The sequence below is a fragment of the Danio rerio genome, chromosome 8 (genome assembly GCF_049306965.1).
Source record: "Danio rerio strain Tuebingen ecotype United States chromosome 8, GRCz12tu, whole genome shotgun sequence".
NCBI classification, from domain to species: Eukaryota; Metazoa; Chordata; class Actinopteri; order Cypriniformes; family Danionidae; genus Danio; species Danio rerio.
This window is the reverse complement of record NC_133183.1, coordinates 34,744,033-34,771,613: the sequence shown is the minus strand read 5'-3', so window position 1 is coordinate 34,771,613 and position 27,581 is coordinate 34,744,033. Positions and strand designations below refer to the sequence as shown.

The 27,581-nt window shown below is 43.1% G+C and overlaps 1 protein-coding gene across 1 annotated transcript in view; it reads right to left on the bottom strand.

The window, feature by feature from the left end:
* hmcn2 (hemicentin 2) overlaps window positions 1-27,581 on the bottom strand; it is a 172,742-nt gene that overhangs the window by 108,735 nt on the left and 36,426 nt on the right. The window contains exons 9-16 of the mRNA XM_001920466.9: window positions 27,386-27,530; window positions 25,124-25,245; window positions 19,993-20,265; window positions 18,826-18,967; window positions 18,461-18,588; window positions 11,844-11,957; window positions 11,336-11,494; window positions 8,942-9,136 (exon numbers count right to left, since the gene is read on the bottom strand). Coding sequence (XP_001920501.5) covers window positions 8,942-9,136; window positions 11,336-11,494; window positions 11,844-11,957; window positions 18,461-18,588; window positions 18,826-18,967; window positions 19,993-20,265; window positions 25,124-25,245; window positions 27,386-27,530 — 1,278 coding nt within the window. The remainder of the gene's footprint in view (window positions 1-8,941; window positions 9,137-11,335; window positions 11,495-11,843; window positions 11,958-18,460; window positions 18,589-18,825; window positions 18,968-19,992; window positions 20,266-25,123; window positions 25,246-27,385; window positions 27,531-27,581) is intronic.

Genomic DNA, 27,581 nt, shown 5'->3' with positions numbered 1-27,581 from the left:
GGACTTCTGTCTTAAACTGAATGCGATGCTTCTTATAAGTGATACTTTACTTATCATAGGTTAACTATCAGTTTTAAACATTCGAGAGATATGCACATCATGGTTGCAGAAAACCCAGAAGAAAGAGTCTTTTATATACAGTATAGAAATAATAGAATTTCTAGAAAATATTATTTTGATTTTGATAAATTCTGAATTTTTTCTTGCAACTCTGAGATTATATCTCATAAAACAGATACACAAATACAAAATACACTCTCTCTCTATACTTGGCTAACAATATAAACCAGATTTGGGCCCTTTGCCGTTGATAGTTGCCAAAAGCAAACTTGATGCAAAACTACACTTCAAAGTACAAAGTACTCAATGCAAATATATGCTGATATGATATGTTTTGTAAAATATCTAGTGAATAGAAGTAAATATATGTTCTAGTGTATTTATATTTAAGTTCCAGTAAAGTAGCTAGTTTAGGCCATACTTTACAATACTGTTTGATTAGATGAAATAATAATGAACAACAATTAACGTTCAAGGTTACAGAAGTAACCCTTCGTTCCCCAAGGAGGGGAATGGAAGGGCTATAAGTGGATTTGATCTTCGTGAAAATCCACGTATGGGAGGTTTCGGATCAGAAGCCGCTTGTCTGAAGAGTATTGAACGGGCCAATGAATGAAATGAATTGGCAGCGTAAGCTTGCGCAGGTGTGCTGCATTGCCAATTATCCCAGCATATAAGCACACCTGGAGTGAGCAAACGCCATCCTTTTAAGCTGAAGAAACTTTCAAACAGTTAAGGGACAGTCATTATGGTGACGGAGTATAGCACTTCCGTTCCCCTCCTCGGGGAACGAAGGGTTACTTCTGTAACCTCGAACGTTCCCCTTCGGTTGGGGAACTCCAGTGCTATAAGTGGATTTGATCTTTGTGAAAATCCACGAATGGGAGAACTATGGAAAGCGCCATAATGACTGCACCTTACCAACGCCCCCGATGAGGGGATAGTCAAACAAGCGTGACGCACCCACATCATGGGAGGCACGGTCCTCCAACGTGTCCCTGGCCCTAATTTATCCAACTTCAACAGAAGTCTTACGGATTTAGATATATTTTTTAGGAAGTCGTGAGCATCTAGATAATTCTAGGAAAACATGACAGTACATTGGGAAGCGTGCAATCCCGATAGGGAGGACGCTGCGGAGGCCATCCATTACCCAAGGGGGGATAGATGGAAGAATTTACATATGGACTAGCCCTAAAAAGGGGGAGTACGCATAGCAAAAAAGTGGTTAGCGGAGAGGGAAGACACGGGTCCACCCAACCGTGGCGGAAAAAGCATATGGGATCACCTAGTGGTGATCACGCATAGCAGGAACCTATACCTAAAACGCGGGCTGACCCGCAGGCAGACCTACAACGTAGTAGGCCAGCAAGTGACTCCTCCGCTGAGTCAGTGCTGGGGGCTACGAGGAATCTGCAGGGCTCACCGGACGGGGAACTTTACTGACGGATGAAAAGACGAACGTACCTCCCTATCGAGTTGTTTCCTCAATCACCAAAGAGTTACCTAATACCCCTGAGGAAACTGGCTTTACTCGCAGATTGTAAAACCTTGCAAATGTGTTGGGTGTCGCCCAGCCCGCAGCTCTACAGATGTCTGTTAGAGAGGCGCTGCGTGCACGCGCCCAAGAGAATGCAACGCTCCGAGTGGAGTGTGCACGCACTCCCGGGGGACACGGCTGACCTCGACTCGAATAAGCAAGTGAAATGGCATCCACAATCTAGTGGGATAATCTTTGTTTCGATACGGCACTTCCCTGCTGCCGACCGCCATAACAGACAAAGAGCTGCTCAGATGATCTAAAATTCTGAGTACAGTCCACATAAATGCGCAGAGACCGAACTGGACAAAGTAAGGAAAGGGCTGGGTCTGTCTCCTCCGGGGGCAGCGCTTGCAGGTTCACTACCTGATCTCTGAAGGGGGTGGTAGGAACCTTGGGCAAAAACCCGGGCGGGGTCTCAGGATGATGTGAGAGTAATCCGGTCCGAATTCCAGGCACGAGTCACTGACCAAAAATGCCTCCAGGTCCCCGACCCTCTTGATGGAGGCCAACGCAACCAGCAGAGCTGTCTTCAGGGACAGAAATCTTAGAGATACTGAATCGAGTGGCTCAAAGGGATCTGCTCGCAAACTCGTGAGAATGAGGGCGAGATCCCAAGAGGGCATGAGAGGGGGGCAAGATGGATTAATTCGCCTAGCACCCTTAAGGAACCGGATGATGAGGTTATGCTTTCCCACGGTGCCGCCAGCTACCGCGTTATGATAAGCGGAGATGGCGGCCACATAAACCTTGAGAGTGGAGGGCGACAGCCTGCTGTCCAACTTCTCTTGAAGGAAAGAGAGCACAACACTGATCTGGCAGATACGGGGGTCTTTTCTGCGAGAGACGCACCATTCAGTGAATAGACTCCACTTCAGGGCGTAGACGTGCCTCGTGGAAGGGGCTCTAGCCTGAGTGATGGTATTAACCACCGCAGTCGGTAGGTTAAGTCTGCCTCGCGTCTAAAGACCATATGTGGAGGCGCCGATAAAAAGCGGTGGAGAGCGAGGAACACTGCCAACAGCTCTTGGCGATTGATATGCCAATGCAACTGGGCACCTTTCCACAGGCCCGCAGCTGCATGCCCATGACACACGGCCCCCCAACCCGTGTTGGAAGCATCCGTTGAAATAACAACATAGCTGGACGCCTGTCCTAGAGGCACACCGGCCTGTAGGAATGAGAGGTCGTTCCAAGGGCTGAGGGCGCGGCGACACAGCGCAGTAACAGAGACCCGATGTGTGCCCGCGTGTCATGCGCGTCTTGGGACCCGATCGTGAAGCCAGTGCTGAAGTGGTCTCATATGGAGCAATCCGAGCGGATTGACGGCGGCTGCGGATGCCCCAGGAGCCTCTGAAAGAACTTCAATGGGACCACTAGTTTGCTGTCGAGCTCTCTCAGACAGTTCAGCAACAGGCGAGCGCGTTCCTCAGAGAGGTGCGCTACCATGGTGATCGAGTCCAGCTCCATCCCGAGAAAAGAGATACTCTGCACGGGGGCGAGTTTGCTCTTTTCTCGGTTGACCTGAAGCCCCAGTAGGCTGAGATGCCGAAGCACCTTGTCCCTGTGCATAATCAATTGCTCCCGCAAGTGGGCTAAAATCAGCCGTCGAGATAATTGAGCATGCGGATGACTGCGAGTCGAAGGGGCACTAGGGCACCCTCGGCGAGTTTGGTGAAGACCCGCGGAGACAGAGAGAGCCCGAAGGGGAGGACCTTGTACTGCCACGCTCGACCCTCGAACGCAAACCGCAGAAATTGGCGGTGGCATGGAAGAATGGAGACATGGAAATACGCGTCCTTCAGGTCTATGGCTGCAAACCAATCCCGAGGACGAATGCATTGGAGAATGCACCTCTGCGTGAGCATTCTGAACGGCAGCTTGTGCAGACAGCGGTTCAAAACGCGCAGATCTAGGATTGGTCTTTTTGGGTACGATGAAGTATGGGCTGTAAAACCCACTCTCCAAGAGCTGGAGGAGAGCGATTCGCTCTGGCTCCGCACCCTGACTCCGGAGAGGGGGCTGGAGGAACTGGCTTGATTGCACCCTTCGTCAGGAGGACAGCAATCTCCTCTCGCAAGACAGGGGCAGACAGGGGGTTGACCCTGGTGAAATACACGCCCATGAACTTGGGGGGCCGTTTTGTGAACTGAATCGCGTAACCCAGGCAGGCAGAGCCCTCACTAATAGAGTCATCGCTACAATCGCTGACGTACCAGCGGTTTTGCAGCGCGGAGTGGGTGTGCTGATCCGGGAAGCACGAGGGTCCCGCGGAAGAGCTGGAGGAGAGCGATTCGCTCTGGCTCCGCACCCTGACTCCGGAGAGGGGGCTGGAGGGCTGAGGGAAGGGAGACCATCCCCCCCAGCGCTCGTGAGCCACTGGTGAAGCACGTAGAATCTGCGAGCCGGAAGGCAGCGCGTCCCGGACTGGTCGGGGCCCCGCCCTCCAGCGGGGAAAGAGCAAGTTTCCTCTTCTCCGCATGGCCTGTCTCAGGGATGCTTCGCGGGCCGTTTACCGGACTTAACGGCGCCCTGGGCAGGGGGGCTGCCTGCTTTTGAGGTGTACGCCGCGCCTGCTTGGCCGGAGGCGCAGGCGGGGGCGGGGAAGCCCTCGTTGGCGGGCGCCCTCGGCGAGGAGCAGTGAAAGTGGATGGCTCGGCGGGCAGAGCGGGCTTATGGCTGCGCCGATAGATGACATTGCCCATCGCATCCGACTGCTCTTTCACCGCCTTGAATTCCGGGGTGAATTCACCGACGGTGTCGCCGACGGTGTCACCGGCCAGGTTTAGCCAGAGGTGGCGTTCCTGAACCACAAGTGTGGACATCATCCTCCCCAGCACACACGCGGCGGACTTACGAGTCCGAAGAGCATAGTCGGTCGCGGTGCGCAGCTCTTGTAGTAAGCCTGGGTTAGACCTGCCCTCGTGCAGCTCGGCCAGCGCGTGCAAAGCAGAAGCAGCCTGGCCTGCAGCCTTATAAGCTCTGGCTCCGGGGGAGGCAGACAACCTACAGGCTTTGGACGGGAGGCGGGGCAAACCTCGCCACGTAGAGGCGCCACGCGGACAAAGATTGACCGCGATAGCGTGCTCCACTGGCGGGATCGCCTCATACCCCCTGGCAGCTCCGCCGTTGAGGGCGGAGGGACACGCAACACGGGCAGAGAAAGGTGCCCTCCAAGAGTGCGTGAGCCTACTCTGCACTTCCGGGAAGAAGGGGACAAGAGGCTTTGAAGGCTTCGCCTTCTGGTCCTCTCTGTAGCACCCATCTAGTCGGTCCGGCCGCGGAGCTGAGGGATGAACCAGCTCCAACCCCACGACCGAAGCAGCCCGGGAAAGCACAGCTAACATGTCCGCTTCAGGATCCGATTTGACGGCGCTCACCAGCCCGGAGGGGGCGAGCGGGTCCGGATCTTCATCGGACAGTGAAAGCCCACCCTCCGATGCCGTGGAGGACATCTAATCTCCGGTGTCAGCGAGCGTGAGAGCTACCATCTGGTTAGACGGATCACTCCCACTGCCCGAAGCTTGGATGGAGCGATGTGAGGAGCAAGAAGTCCGCGAGCCCTTGGGCGGCGGATTATCTCCCGCTGGGACCCTCAGATCTGCCCGAGCGCCCGCTGCTTTTTTAGAACAGGAGGCAACTGGGGTGGCTCACTCTCTTACGAAAGTTAGCCGCGATCTTAGCTGTGCAACGGTCATGGCATCGCAATGACGACATGAACCGCCCGCGAGCACCGCATTAACATGCTGTACCCCCAAACATGCAACGCAGTGATCGTGTCCATCATCCGGAGCCAGGAAACCCACGCATCCAGAAACGCACAGTCGGAGCGACAACCTGAAAAGTGCTGCACGACTGTGTAGCTCTTTTAGGAAAGCTTAGCAACATTACGCACCGCACTGGAGGACCGGACCCAAAGAACCACAGGCAAGGGAGAAACCCAGCTCGACCATCTGCCGCCGCGAAAACCCACTCTGGACCGGGAGACACTCGTTCGCTCTGAAATGCTGATTTAGCAAGAGGAACCCTCATTGACTCACTCAGAAAGGATCTGAAGCGAAAAGGATGGCGTTTGCTCGTTCCAGGTGTGCTTATATGCTGGGATAATTGGCAATGCAGCACACCTGCGCAAGCTTATGCTGCCAATTCATTTCATTCATTGGCCCGTTCAATACTCTTCAGACAAGCGGCTTCTGATCCGAAACCTCCCATACGTGGATTTTCACAAAGATCAAATCCACTTATAGCACTGGAGTTCCCCAACCGAAGGGGAACCAGCATTTACTATTCATAGTTAAACATTTACTTATGCAGTATTAAAATCCCAATTCATGCTTGTTAACATTAGTTAATAGTAATACACCATGAGATATCATGAATGAACAATGAACAAGTTTATTATCATTAACAAATGTTAACTAACATGAATAAATATTGTACAATATGTATTGTTCAATGTTCGTTAATGTTATTAAATGTATTAACTAACAATACCTAATACAATCTTACTGTAAAGTGTCCAAATAACTTGTTCTCCATGCCAACAGGTAAAAAAGAATAATAATCTTCTCTTAAAAATGACAACAGTAAAATCGTTGACATAATATCAATAGTTTCAATTACATCATTGTTTTCTATTAACACTACATCAAAAATGACTGTATTATTGCAACACAGGCTCATTGTAATTAGGTGCCGAGGGCTAAATTGTGTGTCTCAGCACATGTTTGCCTAAATTTTATGGGTGAAATGAATGCTGAAGACGATATGACTCTGCCAAGTTTTGTTTCTTTTCAAACTACAGTGCGAACAAGAATGACTGTTATCTGTAATCGGCTTAACCTGTGTGGTTAGTTTGCTTGGTAGCTCGCCTTGTTGTAGGGTGTGCTACTTGGAACACGGAGTGGACTGAGTATGGCCCAATCCCAATTCTACCCCTAAGCCCTTCCCCTTACCCCTACCCCTCGTTTTGCCCATGCACGCCAAGGGGTAGGGGTGTCCCAATTCTCTTTAGCTTGAAGTCGTAGGGCTAAGGCCCCATTTACACTAATGCGTTTTTGTTTTAAAACACATAAGTTTTGCTACAGTTACGCCATCCGTCCACACTACGCCCGAGTTTTCAAGCGACAAAAACGAAGCGTTTCGAAAATACTGAAGAGGCCGTTTTCATTCTAAAACGCTGCTGCTCTGTCTCAGTGTGGATGGGGAAAAATAGAGACATCTGAAAACGGAGGCGGGGCTGCAGACATTCGCCTGTCTGATTGGGGCTTTTCCTCAATATTAAGTAGCCTACAAACACAGTTCAGTCTCATATCCTCTCCCTGTAAGTTCAGACTTCGCAAGTTTGATATGGACATGTCCGGTAGATCTTCAAAGGGAACAGTGTACTTTATAACCTTATTCACATCATCCTGGCTACGTTGTTTTACTTTCTCATCAATAAAATGAAAACATGATTTAAGGAACTGCCTATTTTCATTTTGATATTAACAACTTAACAGACAGCAGAAATGCTGAGGCGTCGTGCTGCATCTTCACTGTGGGCATATTTATAATAAAACAGAACCTATATAACATCACTGCCTCCTTTCATTTTCATTGAAAATACGAAACGTATCCTCTGCTTTGCTGAATGTCAGATTCAATAAGTAATAATTGATATTATGAAAGTATAACACACAATAAGTTTATAAATTATAGGAAATGAAGGCAAGCGATCAGTCAATATACAGCATGTATGTGGTTACATTAATTATTAACTTATCTTTGAGCTCAGCCAAAACATGTTCCCTGTGAACACGTATTCGATTTAAAAGACCAAAGTCAGGGAATATTTTGTTAGATAAAGACAACAAGATTAACTAAATATCACGTTTAGCAAATATAGTGAGATTAAATCCAGCGGGAGATGCTTGATGAGAAAGGGGTGAATAGCCCAGATTTTTCAGGGCCACACTTGAAACCAAGGGGTAAGAAAATTTACTAGAATACACCTGCCACAACGGCAGTATTGCTGAACCCGGAAGTAAGAAGATCCACAAATTAGTATTTTTTTGTCAGTATTATGAATTTTTACGACAAACAAACACATGTTTTAAGATATTCATAACCGCGTTTGTGTTTTACCGTCATGTTTAAAAAAAAAAAAACACAAAAAAAACCCAGCTAAATTCCGCGATCTATAATCTGTATTAATAACTCCTGTACATTAGTCCCACAAAATTTTACATTTTGAAGCCCTTCCCCTTAACCCTGAGTTGTAAGGGCCAAGGGGAAGGGGAAGGGGAAGGGGCAGGGGTACAAAAATAGAATTTGGATTGGGTCTTTGAGTCCAGCAAAGGATGGGTCCAAAACACAGGTAAAAATAAAAAAGCAATGTGAAATCGTGGTAAATATATGTGACTGTGATGTACGTTTCTCTACTTATTTGCTTTTAAAAACACTGCCAATTGGGTTTAAGGAAGGGAGTGTGAGGGTCAGTCTATTTTAATGATATATTTTATGCAAGACAAGCAGGCCAGCTTTGCATGAAACAGCACTAGAATGATGTATAAATGGCATGTATAAGGAAAAAGTAGCCCAGTCATTTATTAGAGATTCTCAAAAATGTACACAGCAGCCTCTGGTGGATTTTTAAACAAAAGCTAAAAGCAGACGTAGCTGAAGCCATGCAATAAACGATTCTCAAAAACATCGCCCTAAGAAGATATTTCAAACAAGCCTTGGTTAATATTGTCATTTTATTGGCGTTGGAGTGATCCTGAAATTCTTAGGGCAAACAATTGGGTCACACAAATATTGCTTATATTTAAGTGTTATATAAAGGTTCATCCCACTGACCAACGGGAATTACTTGGTGTGAAAATAACTTCTGTACAAGTTGTTCCTTTTACCTCTAAACAGCATTTAAAATGGATAATAGACCTTGAAATGTAGCTGAAAATTCTCTAATGTGTAAAACAATATCTCCTATAAACATGTAGTGCTGTACTTCATCCATATGCAAGCTCCCTTTCCTGCCAGAAGCTCTGGTTCTGGCACAGGAGGCCTGCGGTTTGACTTTTTACCCCACCCAACCCCTGATGGGCCGAAGGTGCAGAGTCGTCCTCTCAGATCACTTTCTGACAGAGGAAGCTCTCAGTTGCACTGTTTCTATTTCCTCTATCACAGCAGTTGGTTTCAGACTGACCTCTCCCACATGTCATCACCTAAAATAACATATTCACTATCCTCCTGTGGGTGGATCATGTCTGTTAGATCCCCGCGTTTGGTGTTTTACAGGGATTGTACTTGCAGACAACCTCCCAAAACATCTATTCAAAGACAGATATAGAAACTCACTCTGGATCTGAAGGGCACCAGAAGGCAGTTGAGAGGTGCCAACATGGCCAGACGACTTGCCAAAAATGGGACGTCCATCCTGGCGTCTCCATATCAGAGATGGTGTGGGAAAACCACGAGCGATGCATGGCAGAGTGATGTTATCACCCACACTAGCTGTTATGTCCACGGGAGACTCAGAAAACGTAGGAGCAGCTGAAAAAATAAAGGCATCAAAAATGTAACATGAAATGAATGAATACATTATGATATTTTTGTATATATATTTGCAATGTATTGTTTGTATTGGACTGTGAAATCTCTCAAATTTGTCTAATCCCAACATATTTTACCCACACACATTATATGTGGGATAGTAATTATGATTTAAATCTGGTCCTGTTTATGCATTAAGGCTGATCTATACTTCTGCATTGAGTGATCGGTGTGACCCCCTTTAATACTTCTGCATGCTGTTTGTGTTGCTCTGCAATAACACTTCCGAAATGCTAGCCGGCAGTAGGCTTTTTTGTTCCTCTGTGCAGTGTTTCTTTGCAAGTGTTTTGTTTTTTTCTGAATGCTACCTTAATGTACAAGTAGTTAAACTCGCTCATTCAGAGGTGAGAACCAGCGGACGTGCAACAACTTTAGTCATAAGGTAAACACATAACAACAGTTTCCATCTAAAGCCACTTCATGGGATTCGACAGTTGTAAACACTCGCTCCAACGGCTCCACGTGGCTCTTGGTCCCGCCCACACTGATCACAGCTACCAAGCCGACCAATCACAGAACTTGCTCTATGCGTTGTTGCGACATCTAATTACCAATAACTGTAAAAAAAAATAGGTTGTTATATTTTTTGAAAGGTCGCTATGCGACTCCACCAAGGCTGCGCCGGAGCATATGCGTGCGCTTAATGCAGAAGTATAAATTAGCCTTTAACTGTAACCTTTTTGCATAATAATGCAGGAAACAATCCTTAACTACAAACAAACTTTTATGTTGGCTTGAGAAACCCTAGCCTAAAAGAGTTTAAACAGTCAAAAGGCTTGCTTTAACATGTTGCAAGTATGTTTATTTCAAGAGTTAAACATCGTTAACGTGTATGTAGTTGTCATGTTTTTAATAAATACATGCATATTAAAAATATAACTTTTTGAGGCGTTTGGGGGGGTGGGATCCCCGGATTGCAAATCCGGGAGTTTTCCGGGAGACAGAACAAAACAGGAGATAGGTCTAAAATACGGGAGACTCCCGGGAAAAAGGGATTGTGTAGTTCCATTTTTTGAAGGGTGTTTGGCGACAGCCATGGCGAGGGCTGTGAAACTGCATAAAGGCTGTTCCAGAGAATATGTGTGCGCCTAACACAGAAGTATAAATCAGCCTTACGACATACGCTGGATAAGTTGCCGGTTCATTCCGCGGTGGCAGCCCTGATGGATAAAGGGACTAAGCCGAAGAAAAGTATATGATTGAATGGTTTATCACATGTTGCCAAAACGGTGTCAGTCATTGCTATCACATTTTAACATGGTGCTAACATGTTTTCACTCATTATTACATTGCCACCATGTATCAGTGCATTTTTAGCATGTTTTAGAACATTGCTAATATGTACTGTATCATAGTGCTAGCATTTAAACACATGGCTAACTAAGTTGAATGTTTAACCTAAAACTGCTAAAGTGAATTAGACACGTTTAGAAATTTGGTCAAAGAATAAGAAAAAGAAACTTAAATTAGAAAGTAGATCAGTGTGCTGACGTAGTAATGAGAATAGCTTTTTATTTACATTAGGATTTTCTAGAGACAAATTACATGAATGTGCTGCAGCATAGTGAAAGACGATGTATTAAAATAGAAAATGTTCCCTTGTAGAAAATTCTTGTAGAAAAATAGGGATAATTTAAAACAGAAAAGCAATATTTATTACAATCATTATTTTTCTAAGTACATACAGTGAGCCATAAATTACACAGTTAAGGCAGGTTCTATACAACATTATGATCTGTTTCTGGATTGTTTAAGTTTTCTCGTAAACTGGCCATGAGCTACCGGGAGTCTGAGAATGCTGTCAGGGCCTGTTAAAAAATCACTTTAAAGACACAGTTCCAAATATCAAGTTGAAACCAAGTTTGCTCTCCAAATTTCACACGTTACAACAGAGAGGGGGAACATTTCCACTTTGTGGTTTGGAAGCCCATGGGCTTATGGGCGTGTATTGCTAAAAATCAGTTCCTTCCAAGCTTTTTGATTCATGCTATGAACTACATGTTCCTCAAAGTTTTGGAAAAGCAATAGAAATACTGCGACAGTGAGCTCAATAAATAAAAGCCCACATAAAATGAAACTACGCTGCATTAAATGTACTTTAATGTTTATATTGTAAAGCAGCAGAGGTCTTGTTCTCACCTCCCACCTGTAGTACGACCACAGCAGACGAGGAGCCGGCAATGTTTGAGGCCACACAGGTATAATCGCCAGAATCCAGTTCCTGAACCCCACGGATCTGTAGTGTCCCGCGATGGACATCCTGCTCGGCGAATGGAGCTGTTCCCAGATCCAGATCCCCTGATGACGGATGGTGCAAGAACCAAAGAAAACATACGCTGTTGCCTTAACAACCCATTACACATCATCCAATATCCTAAACAGTCTCTAAAACCCGAGGAATTAATAATAGTTTCTGAAGAATGAAGAAATAGTAACATGTCAAATCTGATTATGCAGATATATCTTTAATACATCTGATTTGGTTAATGCTAGTTCTGTTTTACCCATTTCAGCAATTTGCATGGTTTCATTATTTTGTTAGCAATTTGTCCGTTTAGTAACAAAGAACTAAATAGAATTAATAAATATGACAAAAAGACAAGGTGTCTGAAAGGGCCAAGTATTAATCTCTATTAGCAGTATTTACCTTTTTGCCATTTAACGATTGGAGAAGGAGTGCCAGAGGCTTGACATTCTAGACTGGCATCTTCGCCAGCAACAACCATTACCATCTGCTGGACCACCGAGATGCTTGGAGGTTCTGAGACAATTACAAGAGAGAAAGAAATTAAAGCTAAGTGTTGAAGTTGCTGTGTGGGATTTATTCTTGTTTTCATTTTTAACTGTTTACATTACTTTGGGGTCAGTATGATTTTTAAATGTTCTAAAAGAAGTTTATCCTGCTCACCAAAGCTGAATTTATTTAATCAAAAGTACAGTATGAAATGTAAAATAGCAAAATGTTATTGCACTATAAAATAACTGTTCAAAAGTAGTTTATATTTTCGTTTAATTATTTATTCCAGTGATTTTAAAGATGAATTTTCAGCTTCATTACTTCAGTCTTCAGTCACATAATCCTTCAGAAATCACTTACATTCATTATTACCTTTATTTAAAGGTGCCTTTCAAAGCACTCAAGGGCACCTTACATCATATAGCAAGCACATCATAAAAAAATAAGCAGTAAAAATAACATAATATTAAACCAGCAAATAATTAAAAGCTGTCCTAAACAAAAACGATTTTATCTGAGATTTAAAATTGGAAATAGTCCACCTGTTGAATCTGCAAAGGCAGGGAGTTCCATTTAAAGATGAATTTTTAGCTTTATTATTCCAGTCTTTAGAGTCACACAATCCATTAGAAATCATTCTAATATTAATAATAATAATAATTATTATTATTAATACTAGTATTATTACTAATGTAATAACAATAAAAGCAGTAATGACTAGAGTAATAATTTTATTTAAAACTAGATACAATAAGAAAGCAGTCATTTAATATTGTAATAAATATAAGTTTTTTTTTTTTAATTTTTCATTTAATATATGCTGCCTTGATGAACAAAAAAATAAATGAACATGAAAAAAACTGACCCCAAGCCTTTGACCAGTAGTGTAGTTGTTGTTTTTTTAGTTACCATACATTACTCTATTGCCTCGCAATACTCATTGCATTGCAATACACATACTCATTGCATTGCAATACATTGAATTATGTGTTCCCCTTCAGTTGGGGAACTCCAATGCTATAGGTGGATTTGATCTAGAAAATCCACGTATGGGAGGATTTGGTTCAGAAGCAGCTTGTCTGAAAGAGTATTGAACGGTCAAATGAATTGGCAGCGTAAGCTTGCGCAGGTGTGCTTCATTGCCAATTATCCCAGCATATAAGCACACCTGGAGCGAGCAAACGCCATCCTTTTTGCTTCAGAGACTTTCTGATCGAGTCGATGAGGGTTCCTCCTGCTGTGATCCAGCGATGCCGAGCGAACGAGAGCATTCTCCCGGTCCAGAGTGTGTACACGCAGCGGCAGACGGTCGAGCTGGGTTTTCTCCCTTGCCTGGCGTTCTTTGGGTCCGGTCCTCCAGAGCGGTGTGTATAAAGTTGCAACTTACACAAAGAGAGCTACACAGTCGTGCAGCACGTCCTTTTCAGGACGACGCTCCGACTGTGCGTTTCTGGATGCGGTGGTTTTCTGTCCTCGGATGATGGGCACGGGCATTGCGTTACATGCTCCAGCATGTTAATGCGCTGCTTGCGGGCAGTTTATGTCGTCATTGCGATGCCATGACTGTTGGCATTAAAGATCGCGGCTAGCCTTTGCAAAAGGGCAAACCACCCCAGTTGTCCCCTGCTCTGCAGCGGGCACTCGGGCAGATCTGAGGGTTTCAGCGAGAGATAATCCGTCGCCCACGTGCCCATGGACCTCTCGCTCCTCCAAGCGCTCCATCCAAGCTTCAGGCGGGGAAATCGATCCGTCTAACAGATGGTAGCCCTTACGCCCGATGACACCGGATACCAGACGTCCACCGCGGCATCGGAGGGTGGGCTTTCATTGTCCGATGATGATACAGACCCGCTTGCCCCCTCCGGGCAGGTGAGCGCTGTCAAAACGGATCCTGAAATGGACATGTTAGCTGTGCTTTCCCAGGCTGCTTCTAGAGGGGCGTCCTCTACTTCCCGGAGGTGCACAGTAGCCTCACGCGGTCACTTTTTTCTGCTCGTGCTGTGTGTCCCTCCACCCTCACCACTCTTGATGGTGGAACGGCCAGGGGGTATGTGGCGATTTCTCAGGTTGAGTGCGCGATGGCTGTCAATCCACACGGCGCCTCTTCTTGGCGGGGTCCGCCTTGTCTCCCATCCAAAGCCTGTAAGTTATCTGCTTCCCTCGGAGCTAGAGCTTACAAGGCTGCGGGCCAGGCTGCTTCCGCCTTGCATGCGATAGCCAGCTACCAACGCTACGAAGCGCAGGCGCTTGCCAAGCTGCACGAGGGTGGGTCCAACCCAGGCTTATGAGCTTCGCACCGCAGCCGACTAAGCTCTTCGGACTACTAAGTATGCTGCGTATGTGTTGGGGAGGACGATGTCCACACTAGTGATCCAGGAGCGCCACCTCTGGCTGATATGGACGAAGTCGACAAAGTCCGCTTTTTTGACTTCCCCATATCCCAAGCTGGCATGTTCGGCGACACTGTCTGTGAAATCACCCAGGAATTCGAGGCGGTGAGAGAGCAGTCTGATGGGTGAGGTCACCGATGACCCCATTAGCGAGGGATCTGCCTGCCTGGTTAGCGTGGGCCAGCCCCTCGCTGTGGCTCATACGTACAATCAGACTCAGCTATGCGATTCAGTTTGCGAAACGGCCCCCCAAGTTCACAGGTTTCTGCGGTTTGCGTTCGAAGGTCGAGCGTGGCAATGCAAGGTTCCCCCTTTGGGCTCTCTCTGTCTCCGCGGGTATTCACCAAAATCGCGGAGGGTGCCGTTGTGCTCCTTAGGCCAGCGGACATCCGCATACTCAATTATCTCGACGACTGGCTGATTTTAGCCCACTCGCGGGAGCAATTGACTATGCACAGAGACAAGGTGCTCCGTCACCTCCACCTGTTGGGGCTGCAGGTCAACCGAGAAAACTCGGCCCGGTGCAGAGGATCTCTTTTCTCGGGATGGAGCTGGACTCGTTCACCATGGTAGCGCACCTCTCCGGAGAGCACGCTCGCCTGTTGCTGAACTGTCTGAGGGAGCTCGACAGCAATATAGTGGTCCCATTGAAATACTTTCAGAGGCTCCTGGGGCATATGGCATCTGCTCAGATTGCTCCATATGAGACCACTTCAGCACTGGCTTCAAGATCGAGTCCCAAGACGTGCATGGCATGCGGGCACACACCGAGTCTCTGTTACTGCGCTGTGTCACCGCACCCTCAGCCCTTAGAACGACCCCTCGTTCCTGCAGGCCAGTGTGCCTCTGGGACAGGCGTCCAGTCATGTTGTTGTCTCAACAGATGCTTCCAACATGGGCTGGGGAGCCGTGTGTCGCGGGCATGCAGCTGCGAGCCTATGGAAAGGTGCCCAGCTACATTGGCATATCAATCAACTAGAGCTGTTGACAGTGTTCCTCGCTCTCCACTGCTTTTTTCGGTGTTACAGCAGCAACACGTGCTGGTCAGGACGCACAGTACAGCGACGCCAGCGTATATCAACCGTATGCACTCTTGGCGCATGTCTCAGCTCGCCCGCCGTCTGCTCCTCTGGAGTCATCCGAGGCTTAAATCGCTGCGCGCCGTTCACATCCCAGGTATGCTCAACCGTGCAGCCGATATGCTCTCACGGCAGCAAATTCACTCTGGAGAATGGAGACTCCACCCCGAGTCTGTCCAGCTGATATGGGCGCGTTTCGGGCAGGCTCACTTTTGTGCAAGGTCAAGGAGGACGAGGAGCAGGTTCTGCTAGTTGCGCCTCTCTGGCCCAACCGGACCTGGATATCAGAGCTGTCCCTCCTCACGACGGCCCTCCCCCAGGCGGATCCCTTTGAGAGAGGACCTACTCTCTCAGGGACAGGGCACCATCGGGCACCCTCGCCCCGATGAATCATTCACTGAATGGTGTGTCTTTTGCAGAGAAGACCCCCAAACCTGCCAGATCAGTGTTGTGCTCTCTTTCCTTCAAGAGAAGCTGGAGAGCAGGCTGTCGCCCTCCACTCTCAAGGTTTACGTGGCTTCCATCTCTGCTTATCATGACGCGGTAGCTGGCGGCACCATGAGAAAGCACAACCTCATCATCCGGTTCCTCAGAGGCACTCGGCGAATTAATCCAACTCGCCCCCCTCTCATGCCCTTTTGGGATCTCGCCCTCGTTCTCACGAGCCTGCATACAGATCCCTTTGAGCCACTCGAATCAGTATCCTTAAGATTTCTGTCTTAGCCAGCTCTGCTGGTCGTGATGGCCTCTATTAAGAGGGTCGGGGACCTGGAGGCATTTTCGGTCAGTGACTTGTGCCTGGAACTCGGGCTGGATTTTTCTCACGTTATCCTGAGACCCCGCCCGGGTTATGTGCCCAAGGTTCCTACCACTCCTTTTAGAGACCAGGTAGTAACCCTGCAAGCGCTGGCCCCGGAGGAGGCAGACCAAGCCCTTTCCTTACTCTGTCCAGTTCGCGCTCTGCGCATCTATGTGGACTGTACTCAGTATTTGGATCATCTGAGCAGCTCTTTGTCTGTTATGGCGGTCGGCAGCAGGGAAGTGCTGTGACCAAACAAAGATTATCCCACTGGATTGTGGAGGCCATTTCATGTGCTTATTTGAGCAGAGGCGAGCCGTGTCCCCCGGGAGTGCGTGCCCACTCCACTCGGAGCGTTGCATCCTCTTGGGAGAATGCACGCGGCGCCTCTTTAACAGACATCTGTAGAGCTGTGGGCAGGGCGACACCCAACACATTTGCTAGGTTTTAGGTAACCCTTGGTGATTGAGGAAACAACTCGGTGGGGTGTTGTAACACGCTTGCTGTGCCGTTTTTCTCTAACACGGAGAGATGTGCACCTCCCTGTTTGTCAGTAAGTTCCCCGTCAGGTGAGCCCTGCAGATTCCTCCGTGGCCCCCAGCACTGACTCAGCGGAGGAGTCACTTGCTAGTACTTGTTGTAGGTCTGCCCGCTAGTCAGCCCACGTTATGGGTATAGGTGCCTGGTATGTGCGATCCCCACTAGGCGATCCCATATGCTTTTCGCCACGGTTCAATTCCCCCTCTTGGGTGGACCCGTGCCTTCCCTATCCGCTAACAACCTTCTTATGCGCTCTCCCCCTTCTTAGGGCTAGTCCATATGTAATTGCCATTGTCTCCCCCATTGGGTGCGGATGGTCTCCGCAGCGTACTCCCTACCAGGTTTGCACGCTTCCCAACGTACTGTCGTATTTCCTAGAATTATCTAGACGCTAGCGACTCCCAAAAAATATACCTATTCCGTAAAACTTCCCTTAAAGTGGGATAAGTTGGGGCCAAGGGCACGTTGAAGGACCGCGCCTTCCATGATTTGGGTACATCACGCTTGCTTGACTGCCCTCTCATCGGAGGCGTTGGTAAGGTGCAGTCATTATGGCGTTTTCCATTGTTCTCCCATACAGGGATTTTCTAGATCAAATCCACCTATAGCATTGGAGTTCCCCAACCGAAGGGGAACGTTCGAGGTTACAGAAGTAACCCTTGGAAATGCTATATTCCATCGCCATAATGACTGTCCCTTAGCTGTTAAAAGTCTCTTCAGTTTAATAGGATGGCGTTTGTTCGCTCCAGGTGTGCTTATATGCCGGGATAATTGGCAATGAAGCACACCTGCGCAAGCTTACGCTGTCAATTCATTGGCCCGTTCAATACTCTTTCAGACAAGTGGCTTCTGAACCGAATCCTCCCATACGTGGATTTTCTAGATCAAACCCACCTTTAGCATTTCCGTTCCCCTCCTCGGGGAACGAAGGGTTACTTCTGTAACCTCGAACGTTTCTTGATATGTTACAAATTTAATACTTGGAAAACTGACTACTACTAAAGCAAACAGAACAAACTGTAGGCATTATGAAAAATATTGTGCATAAAATAGCAGCTTTGTTGTCAAATTATCATATCATGTATCAAAATTAGGCAATCTGAACTAATCAAAAGTTTTAATTACATAGAAAAAGACATTACAATTTAACCTTTATTTTTCATTTTTAAAGGGACAGTTCACTCCAAAAATAAATAAAAATCTGTAATCATTTACACTTTCCTTCTTTTATCCCATCCTGTTTGGTTTTCTTTCTTCTGTTGAGCACAAAATAAGTTAATTTGATATATGTTGGAACCCTGTAGCCATTGACTGCCATCATACGTTTTTGATTATTTTATGGAAGTCAGTGGTTACTGGTTAATGACATTCTTCAACATATTTTCTTTTGTGTTCAACAAAAAAAAAGGAATCTCAAAAAAGTTTTTAAAAAGTGGATTGATAGATCAATAAAGGATTACAGAATTTTAATTTCTGGGTGAACTGTTCCTTTAAGCTTAGCCATTTGAATTAAGTGGAAAACCATTAAAACCATTCAACAGAAGCAGCTATAGAACATTTACTGCGTCTGCCGACACCTGGAATCTCATTTCTTTATAATGCATGCTGTCATGCAACTATAAAAGTTATTGTCAGTTATAAATTTGATCTATAACTCAAAATGACAGAGGACTGGTTTACAATGTACAAACATCCTCATCAAGTGACTCTGGTGCCCACCTGCATAATTGACGTTAACAGACTGAGAGGCAGTGCCAACCTCATTGGTGGCCAGACACGTATAGTTCCCAGAATCCTCAGGTGCAGCTCCTCTTATTGTCAGCATGCCAGACTCAGATATGCTCATCCTGAAAGCAGAGCCAGGCTTATATTAAAATATTAGTATTTTCTTCCCTCAAACTGACTTCTGACGGATCACAGGCCAGATTTATTCTGATGTCTTGACCAAAATTGAGACTATTAATGGTATGCGGATCACTTATTTAAACTGAAATTAAATATAAATGATCCGTTTTAGGAAAGTAGATAAAAATGACTTAATGTAGATGTGTAATGAGGGAAGGGAGAGGGAGATGGTTGACTACCGATGGTGGTTGGACAAAAAGATGTTGCCATGGCTCCAGAAAACCTTTGGAGGAGGAGATCCAGATGCCGAGCAGGAGATGTGTACCTCTGCACCCAGAGAGAAGCTCTGTGTCTGCGGGGAGACAACCACAGATGGGGCCTCTGTAAAGGAAACGAATATAAACTGTGAATCATCCTACACTTAAAGGAATGGTTTAACCAAAAATGAACATTTTGCCATTATATACCCAACCACATGTTGCTCCAAACCCATATGCTTTTGTTTAATTTTTCATGGGACAAAAATAGGATCTTAAAAAAGGGTCTGTACACAAAGCTTTTTCAAACTTTAACTGATTTAAAACCAAATGTAAATTGCATGACAGAATGCAGAGCTGAAAACAGAATGCAGATGAATTTCAATAAAATGAAATTAGCTGTAATTTGTAACTAGAAAAAAAAATAAAAAAAAATAAAAGTAACTTAAAGGGCTCAAGTTCATAAACAGATGAAACATAAAATAAAAGTCGAAAATACAGACAGACAGACAGACAGACAGACAGACAGACAGACAGACAGACAGACAGACAGACAGACAGACAGATAGATAGATAGATAGATAGACAGACAGACAGACAGACAGACAGACAGACAGACAGACAGACAGACAGACAGACAGATGATAGATAGATAGATAGATAGATAGATAGATAGATAGATAGATAGATAGATAGATAGATAGATAGATAGATAGATAGATAGATAGATAGATAGATAGATAGATAGATAGATAGATAGATAGATAGATAGATAGATAGATAGATAGATAGATAGATAGATAGATACGGACGGGTCTCTACTATTACTTGGCACAAAGCCTCTGAGACTGCAGACATGGGAAATGGATAATGAGGAGTGCACACACTATAATGGTATAATAAAGGTGGCAGTCTGACAGCACAAGCTCACAGTGAGATACACTTCATCGATTTGCTCGGCTATTTGTCTCCAAACGGAGCCGCCAATCTAGAATCACATTAATCTTGCTGATTCGAAACATGCAGGGCTCAATCTTGCTGGCTGAGTGGAGCTCGTGCTGTGGTTTGGAGGGTGGTAATGGAAAACACATGACGGTGGGGCTCATGAGGCCGCAGGAGCTGAGTGTTTGACCAGGTGCTGCGCGATACCTAGGACCACCAGCCAGACGACAGCCTGACTCTCTCCATGGGCGTTTGAGGCTCTGCACTGGTACGGCCCGGCATCCTGGCTGCGAACCCAGCTGATCTCCAGAGAGGAATTGGCTAGTACTCTGACCCTTCCTGAGCGGGATGGTAAAGCGCTGCCTGTCCGGTACCAGGTCAGATTGTGGCGCACAGAGCCTTGAATCTGGCAGGACAGCACTGCCACTGTACCTGGGGATGAGGTCACATTCACAGGAGGACGCAGGACAGGAGGAGGCTCTGAAATTAAGTGAAATTATGATTACAGTCTTCAACACTAAAACGGCCAAGGATGAAATGAATTTAAATATTTAGTTATTAACAACTCACTATTATTAAAAATAGTTTATACATAAAGGCATTTATACCTCTCTACAGTAAATATTATACAGTAACAGAGCCATAGTCAGTGTTGTAACACGTAAAAAAATAATGCATCAGAATAATGTATTACTTTTTGATGTGACACAGTTATGTAATCAATATTTAAGTGGTTCGAACAACCCACCCCTCATGGCCAAAAGGTCCAGAATTTGTCCTTTTAATTATTTGACGTCATTTTAAATATATACAGTATATATTATAATAAAGTGTTATTTTAAATAACTATGGCCAGTAATTCGAATCCTATTTAGCCTTAAAGCTACAATAATATGACGCGAGTCATGTCACATAACCCATCGAGCAGTAACGTTTAAATCTTTGATGTGACATCCTCATGCATATTGAGTAACGCTATGGGTCAAAACAAGAAAGACAGAAGAGAAAGCAGGCAGCAGCGTCCTTGTCACATAATATTTAACAAATGTTCAAAAAGACTGCCAAACAGGATAAGGCTAACGAAAGGGCCAGTCTGTGGCACAGGCAGTATAGGCAAATGCTAAAGTGCCATACATCCAATTTCTAAGAAAGCAGTTCAGACGCAACTTTTTGCATTCTTTTAAAAGAAGAGAACAAAAGGTATGATATATAGTTCTTCAATATAATATATGATTGCTGTAGCCGCCATACATAACCGCATTTCAGAACAGTTTAGGCAGCTTGAAACAAGTGTAACTTAAGCTGTTCAACGTTAACTTTAAAACACAGTTAACATTTTACATTGATAAACATTTACTTTAGCGATCCAGGTTTTGCCGTTAATATCTAAGTTACAGCAGATTCTAGGTTCCCTGTTTCAAAAATGAACTGTTATTTTTATCCCTAAAATCAGAACGCAAATGGTGTGATGCATTTCTAGAATCATTGTTGTCCAAATGTTGCTCCGTTTTCTTGAAAATACTTCCAAACAGCTCAGCTGCTGTACATCTGAACCTATCTGAACCTGCTGTACAATTGAACCTATCAATTTACAAGATTCAAATGCCCTGTCCTGTTTTTCTAGGCTTTATTGGTGATAATGGTTAGGAATGTTGGACCATTATCGCCTTTTTAGCATAAGAAGAGGAAAGAATATATATATATATATATATGCTTTTATTCAAGTCATAATAAAAAATATATTTGTAGAGCAACCTATGTTCTCTTGTCATTCATATTTTAATAAACTTTATTAGGTAAAACTGTCTGAGATATGGTTAAAAGCAAGTGATGCATAAAAGTTTAATTTAAAACATCTTGAATGGTTATAAAAATCTTTATAATCATTAAAATAATTTATAAAAAATAATTCAAATAAATAGTTAAAAAATCTTGAATGATAATAATGATATGACTTAGTTCAAGAAACGTTCTACTTCTCTGTTTATCCGTCTGACTGTACTGTGGGTTCCTTTGACCCGAAGGCGTCAATTATAAAAGCCTTGTCCGTTTGAGGTGCGCGTGCACTCAGCGGAGGTGCGCGATGCTGCGCCAGGCAAAAGTATAAATCAGGTTTTAGATTGTTAAAGGTTGGTGCTTATTAAAAAAAAAAAAAAAGTTTTAATTTTTATTTATTTATTTTTTTTTAATAAAAAATGTATTTAGACTTTCGTTATCATTGTGTTTGTGTAAATACAGGACACCATCCCCCTTGAAATTTTTAACAATTCCATCACTGTTTACTTATTATTGTATTGTATCAACAAACATTAATTTGTGACTGCTATTTAATGTTTATTCATCAACACTAGTGATGTTCTTTCAATCTATGTGCATTTTAAGGTAAATAAGATAGTGCTTTTGTTATAACGCATAAATAGGCTGACCCAGAATCTGCGCGAGATTTTCAACAGATTTTTAGCCCATCATTAATTCTGTTTATTCACTTGAGTAAATGTGTGTAAATATATATTTATTCCATTTTTTAATTAATTTCAGTAATATTATTGACTAATGTAAAAATATTCATATGATTTATGAAAATTGCAGTTTGTACAGTAATATTTACTTTCTTTTACTAGATTTATTATATGACGAACTTGCTTTATTTACCAAATAAAGTGAATCTAATTGGATTTGCATTTTAAACATTAAATACAAGTTAAAAGGATATTATTTTTTATTTCACATATTAAGGTTTTAGTTATGATACTCCCAAAATAATTCTGCAGAAATCCGCAGACTTTTACCAAAATTCTCAGCAGAAATAGCAAAAAACATCAGCAAATTCCGTCTGGCCCTACACATAAGTTACATGTAATATTGTAAGGTAAGGGATTACATATTTTATATAACAATAACACATTATTTTTTAAGTATTATAAGAGATAATAAACACATAGCACATCCCTTTCAGTTTAATGGTGTTATAGCAGTCAAATACAGGACCTTTGGCTGTGACCTATAATTCCTCCACAAAAGCTTTGCTCATTTACAGTCTCCTTTAATTCTGGAGATTATACCCTCCTCAGCAAACTGAAGCCTTGTTTACACTTTCACATGACCCTCCGCAGACTCTGCATGCAGTTCACGACGCTTGAGAGGCTTGACATGTTCCACATTGAACAGCTCTGCACAACGACAGAAGCAGCAGGCAGAAAATATTAGCTGAACCGGCTAGAAACAGCTGTGAAGAGTGTTTAAAACAATTTTTATGATATCCTAGCCAGGAAAAAAGATTCATGTTCTTAAGCTTCCTTTTTTCATGGTAACTTTACTGTGAAGGAATTTTCATACATATACAATAGCCTGTTTATTATTACGGTGGCTTGAGAAAGCCAACATACTGTTATACTACATAAACTTAATATTCTTCTGTCTACTTCTTTTGAGACTAATTTCTATATGCATCTCCTCCTAGACTGTTCATACTACAACCACCAAACTAACACCAAACCTCCAAACTGGTCTGACTCGGGTTGCTATGTCTTTTCCAGCTGATCCGACTTACTGTTATTCCAAAAACTGGCTGGGAACATCCAGAAAAATCCCATTGACTTAACATTTTACCAAAATTTGTGACCTCATAACTTTGTGCCAGACTGTCATACAGACTTAATGTCCAGCTCATTGAACTCAGACTACCAATCTGCCAAGCACTCATGATCTTTTAACTTACTAGCCCCACCCTAGCAAACACTTACTGCACCTTACCAACTGTCCCATAAACTTCCATTGTAAAAAACTATCATTGACTTTACATTGGACATGCTAACAACATACCAAATCATGCTAACAATATACTAATCCATACTGGAAACATTCTAACAACATACTAACATTTTAGCAACATGCTAATTCATCCTACAAACATGTTAGCAGCATACTAATTCATACAAGAACCATGGTAATTAAGTTACCAACCCCTAGCAACACCTAAAAAGCCACTCAGAACACCTTAGCAACCGCCTAGCAACACCTTAGTAATCGCCTAGCAACCACTCAGAACACCCTAGCCACAACCTAGCAATGCCTTGGCAACCATTTAGAACACTCTAGCAACCGCCTAACAACATCTTAGCAACCACCTAGCAACCACTCAAATCACCCCAGCAACATCTTAGCAATCACTTATAACACCCTAGAAACCACCTAGCAAGAAGCATGCCAACCCTTTCTAGAAACTTACTAACATATGTGTAGTTATCTATCTATACCAGGGGTCAATCACATGAGTTGCCCGCGGGCCCTGAATCTAATATATTTTGTAGTTATTCTTTTTAAATCACACTTGCATTGATGTACCTGAAAATGACATTAAGTTATATAAAAAAACGGAAAAACAAATATTTCTATAAAATATAATTGTTTTTAAAAGTGATTTCAAATTATATCAGAGCTTGCGGGTCTCGGCAATGAGTGCAGTGCAGTAAAGGAATAGGAGTTCTTTTTTACTTCATTTGGCGAAGACAAAGCGGCACAATGTTGAGAAACATTTCAGAATGTGTCAGGCAAGCTAATGTTACCATGCTAAGTACCCACCGGGCAGCGCACTACAAGTGGAAAAAGTCCGCAAACTAAAGGAAGGTTTGTGGAAACTGCAGGCTTTTTTCACGAGCTAAACATTTTTATTAGAAAAATGAGGCATTTTCAGACAGGACAGCAAAACTGTGCTTAAAGACTAGAATATTAGATTAGAATATAATCTGCCCTCCAGAGTACATTTAAGTGCATGATTTGTTAAAAATTGTTTGTGGCAAGTGAAAATATTGTAGAAGTAATAATTTGAAAATCTAAATACTAGTAGAGATGTATAGAAATAAAGTGTGGCATACTGATATTTATCTGTTACCTACCCTGTTTCTCACAATTGTTTACTACTATTGTGAGAAAGCATTAACATGATCAGTGTCTTCACATAGAGGAATTTCATTAATTATTAATAATAACATACAATTAAAAGTACATTAAGCAATTTTTTTTGTTGAGAAGTGTGTATCAAACTAGTAGCCCTTTACATTAATCGCTATAATATTTGTTTATTTAAAATAATTGTGTTTTAATATTTAGATAAAAATAATCAGAAATTTAAAATAAGTATTGCACTATTATTTAGTGCACAAAATCACATTATTTCTCTTTACACACACTCATACTGAAACAGTTAACGTATCCTACTACTTTTACCACATGTACACTCTGCTCAAACAGACATATAAAGTATATACAAGGTTTGAGAGTATGCATGACTGTGTAGCATATGGAAATCTGTACGTAAATGTGAATATCCACACAATACCTCTGACAGTAAGTTGCGTGAGAGCTCGTCCCATGCCGGCAGTGCTCCTGGCCACACATTCATAAGCTCCCTCATCATCGCCTGAAGCATAAGGAATTTCCCATGATGCTTTACCTGAAGCCCTTCAATTACAAACAAATTAGCAGGTTTAAGTGATGAGTCTTAAAGTGCAGCCTTTGATCACAAGCATGCATTTAGCTTTACACAGTACCACTTGCAAGAGTGAGGTCAAGAATGGAAAGAATTACGCACAAAATATAGTGTTACAGATTACAAACGATATGAACATAACAGATGGCGGCAGGTGAAAGGAAGAAAAGGAAAAAAGATAGCCTGATGTCACTAACAGCTAGCTTGCACAGAATACCTTTCACTTTAAGTCAATGTTATTTCATGTTCAAAACGTAACTCAAAACAGAGAGCCTTCAGTCTTTCATTTTTCAAGATGACTTTCTTTTGTGCAGTTCAACCACTGCTGTTCATATCCATTCCAGTATTGATATGTCAGCGAAAGCTCACAAATCCGTCTGAGGTTCGGTTTGTATTTCGACTGTGAATGAATGCTCAGTGTCAGCATGCTGTATCAAACGGAGCAGAAAATCATCTAGCAGATGTTCACTTTAACATCTGCTCCATTATGTTTACCTAAGGTTATATCACTGGAGAGAATACCTGCAAAAGTGTTTGTATGTGTTTAGGTTTGTTGAGAAAGAGAGAGAGATGAAGCTGATATGAAAGAGAGAGTACAAGGAGAGGGGAAACATCTTAGAATGATAGGATTAGCGTAAATGTGTGCCAGATTCAATTATAGGGCGTACAATTAACCTCCTAGGGCTTAATGTCCACATACTAGGACAGCACCTTTTAGCCCTTAAGTGGCTATTTACAATACTTTGAATTTTTTATATTTTGTTACAGACATACAGTACAGTGTCATCCTGCAACTGTTTTGCAGCTTATGAAATGTTCCAACTACTATTTTTAGCTGTCCAAAATGGGGAAATAATGTTGTTTTTTCTCTCTGATAGTCAAAAACAATTATATGTTATAAATGCATTAAAACAGTCAGGAAAAAGTGTTTTAGATATATTCTTTCTCTAAAAGTACATAATATCAAAACATGATGCTTAGGTTTTATTCTAAGGGTAAAATTAGCCCAAATAGCAAAGAAAAATAAAAAATGCGTGTATAAAAACATCTTGGGCCTTAAGAGGTTAGGCTGTTTAACAACAGGCATTTCTCTTTTAGGAATTTAGGAGATACAATTGGTCATCATCTTATGTTTTACAATATGCATTCATTAAAATGCATATTGGTTAATGCCAAATTCTATATATCTGTAGGGATATTTCAATTATGGTAGGGCTGTTCATTTATGGAAAAAAACAAATCATAATCATAATTATTTTAGTCAAAGCTGTAATCACGATTATTTAAAATGATTATGACTGGGTCATGTGGCCAACCTTTTTTGATTGATTATTTAAAGATCAAACTACAAACCTATCAATAATACACTGACCTCTGTAAATAAGGTTGTTATCATGGCATTTAGAGACAATTTAGAGATCATGCAATTTCAGAGTTCTTAAAGTCCTTAAAATATTTGAAAAGAATAAAAATAACAACATAATAAAGCAGGAACGTGCACACATAGGGCTCAACCTGTGCAGTGCATATGCCCTTTTTAGTCTTGGATAGAAAGTGCCCTTCCAAAATGAGCTAAAGTGCCCTAGCGACCAGCGACCATTTATCATGCATTTGACCATTTAGGCACACGCTAAACAATACAAGACAATACTTTACATGTATTCTATAAATCAAGCACAAGTCCCATGCTACAAAAGTTACATGATTTTACTGATTTCCATGTAACTTTGGTCTTTTTAGAGGAACAATTGTGGATTGCTTAGAAAACGTCAGAATATGATGCAATTATAATTTTGATTATTGTTTTTCATAATAGCTAAAAGGCCACATTTGAAATCTAAATAAAATTTCAATCAATTTCATAACAGTTATTTTGAGTATTAATAGAGACTGATGTGAAGAACTGATGAACTGATGTGCTTAAAACATGATATTTTTCATGCTAATATTTTGATTCGCATTAATGTCTAATGTCTAACACAAGGATTTTGTGCCTCTAATGAATCCAAAAAAAAAACTAACAGGACATCTTATTGTACTGAATTAAAGTGCAAGGTAAAACATAAATAGAGTGGAGAAAGAGGACTTGAGTAGATGTGAGTAGAGGCTCACTCATAGGTTCTTTCCTCTCCCAATGTGTCTCCACCTCTGATGAATCTCAGTTTATAGGGCAGGTCACTCTCCACAGAGCAGTCAATTACAGCAGGCTGCATGTAGAAGCCCCTCACCACTGTGGGCATCACCACCACTGGAGGCTCTGGAGGGTCATAAAAAGGGTAAACTGGTTCATCACAGTTGGATTACAACA